Source organism: Prunus dulcis, chromosome 7 (genome assembly GCF_902201215.1).
Source record: "Prunus dulcis chromosome 7, ALMONDv2, whole genome shotgun sequence".
NCBI lineage: Eukaryota > Viridiplantae > Streptophyta > Magnoliopsida > Rosales > Rosaceae > Prunus > Prunus dulcis.
The window spans coordinates 17,303,293-17,310,087 of NC_047656.1; the positions used below are offsets into that span (position 1 = coordinate 17,303,293).

The 6,795-nt window shown below is 36.9% G+C and overlaps 1 protein-coding gene across 1 annotated transcript; it reads right to left on the reverse strand.

Annotated features, from left to right (window-relative positions):
• Nucleotides 1-228: 228 nt before the first annotated feature.
• LOC117634803 (3-oxoacyl-[acyl-carrier-protein] synthase II, chloroplastic-like) lies at nucleotides 229-6,055 on the reverse strand. Its single transcript, XM_034369028.1, has 14 exons — nucleotides 5,257-6,055; nucleotides 4,223-4,428; nucleotides 3,943-4,146; nucleotides 3,416-3,526; nucleotides 3,221-3,316; nucleotides 3,014-3,059; nucleotides 2,835-2,914; nucleotides 2,450-2,518; nucleotides 1,996-2,080; nucleotides 1,500-1,654; nucleotides 1,337-1,417; nucleotides 1,127-1,186; nucleotides 848-1,011; nucleotides 229-687 (listed from the first exon to the last, which is right to left on the reverse strand). The coding sequence occupies exons 1-13, from the start codon at nucleotides 5,636-5,638 to the stop codon at nucleotides 895-897; spliced, it is 1,692 nt and encodes a 563-aa protein (XP_034224919.1). The 5' UTR covers nucleotides 5,639-6,055; the 3' UTR covers nucleotides 229-687; nucleotides 848-894.
• Between the last annotated feature and the right edge of the window lie 740 nt (nucleotides 6,056-6,795).

Here is a 6,795-nt window from a genome sequence, read left to right on the forward strand (position 1 = left end):
AAAAAAGGGAAACCGAATTCTTGTTTTCATTTTTTGGTCATCATGCTCTAATTAAACTCTTAAGAAGCTATTCTATTCGTAAGGGTAAAGAAAAGCGATTTTCAATCTCATTCTGTCAACTTTCTTGAACTTATGATTTCTAAAACACGAACTTTGGGAGTGAGGAGCGTGATGGATAAAATGGGCGTGTGAAAATCGTCACCCAAAAAGCCAAAACGAAACACAAATTAAAACAAAACAAAACAAAATACTTGTTATTGGAAACATCATGATAAAAGCAAAAATTTGACAAGATACAAGCAGCTCACAGTTTCGAAAAAAAGTAATGTCATGCAACTGCAAACTCAAATTTCATTACAACTATCTGATCTTATCAGCCAACTACTTGTACATGAAAACCAAAATCAAACGGCAACTATTGCCCTTGCGGCAGTTCAATCTAGCACATACGAAGATCAAACCCTACTGTGGCTATTTATGAGAAGGGAAATTTTCTAAGCAAAAGTATTTCTTGATAACCATTGGGTGAGCTCTTAATGTTCTACTTATTGGCCACCTCAACAGTCTTCTCCAGCGATCAACTGTCAAACCGAATTAAGTTTTCAGAGCCGCAACTCACTCAACCAAACAGAAGATCAAATACAAAGGAGACTTCATGGGCGCTTACTGCAATTGGATCAATCCCATCTGCAAATAACAACTTTTGCTCAACTTATGTAAAGCAAACTAAACGAAAGAAAGTGAATGTTCTACTTCCTAAAGAAAGATGTCCTACAATATGTTCTGCCTTATTTGTTATACATATTACAATTCCTTCTAACAAAAAAGTGACAGTATGCAAACATACCTTAGGGATTGCAGCAAAAGTTGGAGTAGCACACTAGATCTGTGTTACTACTTGTAAGGGGCAAACAAGACTGACGAGTTGTGGCCACCGAACCCAAATGAGTTAGACAATGCCACCTTAATGTCCAGTCTCTCCTTCTTTGGGCCCACTAGTAGTTTTGTATCCTGAATTGATGTGTAGACAGAATTAGATGATTCCAGTGATAAATTGAAAATAACTATCGTTTCACTTCCTATCATACATCAGAAAAGGGTGACAAGACCATAAAAGGTCACATACCACACCCTCATCTGGGTTTTCCAGATTGATATTTGGATGAATCCACCCAGTTCGTATCGCCTACACAAAAAGAAAATTACATGTCAAGAACTACACCTGAAAATGAAAAAAAATAAGCTAAGGCATAATTTTGCAATTTGTATTTGGTCTTTACATACAAGACTTGAAAAATATGTAGTTCTTCCAAGGTAAAAACAACACATAAGTTACCTGTACTGCTGCAACAGCCTCTACAGCACCAGCTGCTCCTAGCAGGTGACCAATCATGGATTTTGTAGAGTTCACTCTCAACTGTAAACAGTAGGACGTTACCAAACATGGCAATACATGATATTAAGGAAACAGATAATACATGTTATGCAAAGTGGGTTACCTCAGGATTCTGGCCAAAACAATGAATAAGAGCATTATATTCTTTGAGGTCTCCGGCTGGTGTGGATGTAGCATGAGCGTTGATGTAATTAACATCTTCCCTAGACACCCCAGACTGAGCTAATGCCTTTTCTATGCAGAGAATAACACCAGCACCTGTTTCAGACGACATTAATAACATATTCAGATTCTAGAATGTGATAAGATTCAATGAAACAAGTGCAAGGTGACTCAGGAGCCATAAGGATACTTTCAAATATCTTGAAATCAATATAGAATATCACTTAGCAAAAAAGGATTAACAAAGACATGCTATGAAGACATTCATATGATATTTGCATTGAAATTTCTTAAATAGTGAAATTTCTTTAGTGTAAATGCCGTACAAAATAAAGAAACTAATAAATCAACAGAAACAGCTTAAAAGAAAATTTTCTTGCTTCCTTGGTTCAACAAAACAATGAGAGAATGATATTGTCAAAGGCGAAGCATATTACCATCAGGGTGTGGCTCAGTCATGTGGTAAGCATCACATGTGAAGCTTCCACCAAGGAATTCTGCATAGATAGTTGCACCTCTTTTCTACAAAAATAAAAACTAATTGGTGATTCAATGCTCTAAAGTAGCATCTATACACAAACACCATATCACATAGTAAGATAGAAATACAGAATTAGAAATTGGGTTCATGCAACTTCAGAGGTAGCAGCAAGCAAAGTTGACTATGAGTCACCCAATGTAACCCAAGAGAAGTAACAACAGAAAGCATGAGATGGATTAACTTGAGGGAACTACAGGATACAGAATTGCTGCAGAATGTGGTTTAAAGTACCTGATGACCTACAACCTTACAGAAGATGTGATCCTACATGGAACATAGAAGAGAAAAAGCAAACTCCGAGAAACACCCAAGTGCTATTACCACGGTCATAGATATAGAGTTTAAAATACCTTAGCATGTTCTAACTCTTCTAGAAGCAAAACGCCAGCTCCTTCCCCCATAACAAAGCCATCGCGATTCTGACCAATAACCAAAAACCAGATATCGTGAGAAACAACACTAATGTAAGTCTACAAGGAAGTAAGAAACCCAGAATACAGATTACAGGTTTTGCTTTCAGAATGATGTCCCTTTATACTTGTTAAACATTTCTACAGTAAATAAACTCAAATCTCGAGCTCAATACACATGTCTAGAACTAAAATTACATTGGCATGCTTTATGTGATCATACCATTTGTTGTTCTTGACAAAAAAAATTTAAAAGTTTCAGCACATAACCGATTAGGATGGGAAAAAGAACAAATGAAATTAGCACGGTTATTGATAACATTACAATATCCCAAGGGCGTGATGCTTTCGTTGGATCACTGTTTCTTTGTGAAAGTGCTCTGCATGCCACAAAGCCTCCCAATCCTGGAGTGATAACATAAGAGCAAGAATATCATGAAAACGTTGTGCAAATCTCAGTAAAAATAAGACAGAAATGATATAGTTAAGGGATGGGAGAGTTACCAATAGGTATCATCACTGAGTCTGAACCACCACAGAGCATAATATCCTGCATATAATTTCAAAGAAAATTGCAATAAAATCATAATGGCATATTTAAGGATGGTTAGTCAGTATATCCTCTTTTCTATTCAACTTTACCACTGATTCACTTCACATTTTCTTAACATTATAAAAAAAAATACATAATAAGATTTGTAGACCACTTACAGCTTCGCCTCTAATGATATGATTTGCCGAATTCAAGATACAGAAGTTGCTCGTAGCACAAGCAGTAGAAATAGAATAATTTGGGCCCATCCAACCCTGCAATTTCATGAGTAAAGCAGTTAAAAGGACAAGTACAAAATTCCAGCAGTCATTATGGTGTGTAAAAGTATTGCAAAACACTAAATATAAGCTCACCAGATCCATTGCAAGCATGGCAGAACCCATGTTTGTAGTTGCAAAAGGTACGCAGAACGGATTCATCTTCTTATATGAAACCCGTAAAGCTTCAATTGCATCATTGAACACCTGATCAATGTCAAAATACCAAATGAAGTCGTCAGTCGAGATATTTACTGCAGCAATGAAGAACACATAAGATTCCTTGTCCCAGCTATGGATTTGTGGCTCAATGTGGTAATATCTAGCTTGAATTTCCATATTTTGTGAAAAGATTCGATCGACTTTACATAACATTTCAGGATGGGAGAGAAATAGGGATACACTGTCTTACATAAATAATTAAATAATATAAACAAGTCCAGTTCTGAAATAAAAGGAAATAGTTTCGGAGCACCAAAAAAAATAACAGTCGAAAGATGTGACATAACCTTACAGACTTTCAACTAGGCTTGTTGAAGAACATAAATTGAAGATATATCAGTAGAAGCTATTGCAAGCCAATTTTTCGTACATAATGTTAAACCACAGAGCACTGAGGTTACCTTCATGCCACCCATTGCTGAACCAATCAAAACTCCACATTTAGCTTTGTCAATTTGGTCCATGACATCTTCTGTAATTCCACCATCTGCCAAGGCTTTCTTCCCAGCAGTAAGCATGTAAAGCATGAATTTATCCATTCGTCTGGAAAACTTTGGTGCTACCCATCCGTCAGTTGAGAAAGACTTGATCTCTCCACCAATCCTCTGAAGAAAAGAAAAGGTACTAAGACCATAATATAGAGAATACAACAATTGAAGGTAGGTTTAGTAAATTGTTTACCGTTGGAAATTGGGTACAATCAAAAGCTTCTATCTCACTAATGCCACTAACGCCCTCCAGCAAATTATTGTAGAAGACATCAGAATCATGACCCAGTGGGCTCACCACACTCATTCCTGTCACAACCACTCGCCTCTGTCTTGTTGTAGGTTTCTTCTGTTTTGTTCTTTCATCAGTAGGTTGCACAGCTACAGCCATGGTTTCCCCTATATTTCCAACAATAACAGTAATATAGAAATGAACAGAGATGATCGGCATATCAGAGGGTATGTAGTCACTAAATTACTATCTATCATTTTATACCATTGGAATCTTAGGAAAGCTTTAGTTAGAGTCCTCAAAGGTTTATTAGGTAGCAGAGGATTAGTCCCTCTTCTCTTTCCTCGTTCAAGATATAGCAACTTCTTGACTAACAAGACATTTTTACTCTTTTCTACATTTAAATGACATTTCCTGGCTAGTATAATCATTCATCATTCAACAGTTGGGCATTGCAGATGCTTTGAGTCAATTAGTTCCATTAGAACCATTTTACTATTAACCCAATGTTTATCTTATGGCCAGTGTAAACCCACTTTTATTACAAAAGAAAAGAAGACAAGCATAACATGAAAACTTTTTCTCCTTTTTCCAACAACATAACCAACTTCAAATAAACCAAACTGCAGTATAAGGATAAACTAAGCCTATTAGCTTTGTAATGAAAAAAAAAATTGAACTTTCACACACACGTTCAAGGAATTAAATCCAAACTACATATTTAAAAAAAAATTCAATCAATTAAATCCAACTTCAGATACAAACGTTCAAGGAAGTAAGCGAAACAAGAAGTTATACCCAAAGCAATTGCAGTGCGTAAACACCCCCCCTACCCAAAACAAACAAACACGCACGCACACACAAAATACATTGAATTGATAGCTTCCAAGATTCTGAAATTAAAAAATAAAAACGTACTTGAAAATTCAATCACAGGATTAATAATTAACTGATAACAGGTCAAAACCAGTAAAAGATCACAAAAACACGATTACCAGAATGGGCGGCTCCATGAAAACGCCTCTGCCTTCGATTGGTAGTCCCAGTTTTGGATCCAAACAGCGAGGAGAGTCCATTGGAGCCCAAAGAAGATAAACCCTTTGAGCTGTAGTACTCATCGCAAGGCTCAAAAGCCAAACAGGAGCTCATGAGGCCCTGAATGCTGGATCCACTGAAGGCAGAATTCAGGCCTTTCTGAAAATCGGCACTGAAGCTACTACATTTAGACGGCAGCCTCCTTCTTGCAGCACATTTGGGTCGTCTCTTGGAGGAGCTGAGCATGGAAGGTCTGGTAGAACAGTCCCCGTCGCACGTGACCGACATGCAAGCGGCCACGAGCCACGTGCAGAGCGGAGATGCAACAGAGGAGGCAGCCATGGACGACTCAGATGCTCAAATCCCAAAACAGCAAAAACCCAATTGGAAAGTATCGATTTGGAGCAAGTCCCAGACCCAGCAATGAGAAAAGCTTGCAAGAATGGCAATCTTGGGAAGAAGAGAAGAGGAAGAAGGCTAAAGGGTATTTGATGGAATTGATGAAAGATAGAGAAATGGTGGTGGGATTGAGGTGGTGAAGAACTCAAAGAGAATCGGTGGTAGCATTCGATTTTGTGTCACTGTGTATTTGAAACGGTTGGAGACGAGACACCAAGTATTGGGCAACTCTCAGTCGTCCTCAGAATAACAACGACAAGTACTCGCTCCCTCTCTCTCTCTCTCTCCCCCTCTCACTGAGTTACTGTGCTATGAGGACAGAGAGGCATTTTACATATCGTCTAGCAAAATACAAAGATCTATGACCAGAAAAATTTGTACAATTATGTATTTTATATAATTTTTTAAAATTAATTTATCTTTGATAATTTTTTTTAAAAACAAAATATTAACTGCCAAGACAGATGAAATAATAAATAAAATACATATAATTTAATTAGTGCGACTGACTGAATTTGTTTTGATTTGTCATTGGCAGCCTTGAATTTTATAAAAAATAAAATATGGTTTTTGGGTTACACATATAGGACAGTCTCTCTCTTGACAATACATATATGCCCATGGGTTGTATACATATATATATATATATATATTCTTTTCTTTTGAGAGCAGAGGGATCATGAATAAATGCATCACTGTGAGACCAGAAAGTAATAAGAACTATTCAGTACTTGGGTTTGGGGAACTCATGTCAAGTCACATATAAATTAATTTTCAAAAAGTTATGTCTTTTCACTGCCATCACCACCACCATCGCAGCCCCATCACCACCACCATCACAACCAATCAACCATTGGTTTTGGATTTGATTTGGTTTTTGCTATCTTTTCTTTTTCTCTATAATGTTTGTATTATGGATGATGAGTTTCTTCAGCCAACATTCATACTCAAAATTTAGGCGTTGAACTTTGCTTCCACTCACTAATTACTATACCTACCTACCTACCTACAAGGAAATGGAATGCTCTACTTTCCAACAAAATAAATTCATTTCATTTGAGATGAGTAGAACCAAATATTTTACATCGTTGGTTAATCAT

What these genes read in the sequence shown, in the direction of transcription:
- LOC117634803 (XM_034369028.1), bottom strand. Translation starts at nt 5,638, where the DNA reads ATGGCTGCCTCCTCTGTTGCATCTCCGCTCTGCACGTGGCTCGTGGCC. An exon ending in CTCAGTGATGATACCTATTG is followed by an intron (nt 2,915 to 3,013) that starts GTAACTCTCCCA and finishes TTATCACTCCAG; the next exon opens with GATTGGGAGGCTTTGTGGCA. An exon ending in CATCACGCCCTTGGGATATT is followed by an intron (nt 2,519 to 2,834) that starts GTAATGTTATCA and finishes GTTATTGGTCAG; the next exon opens with AATCGCGATGGCTTTGTTAT.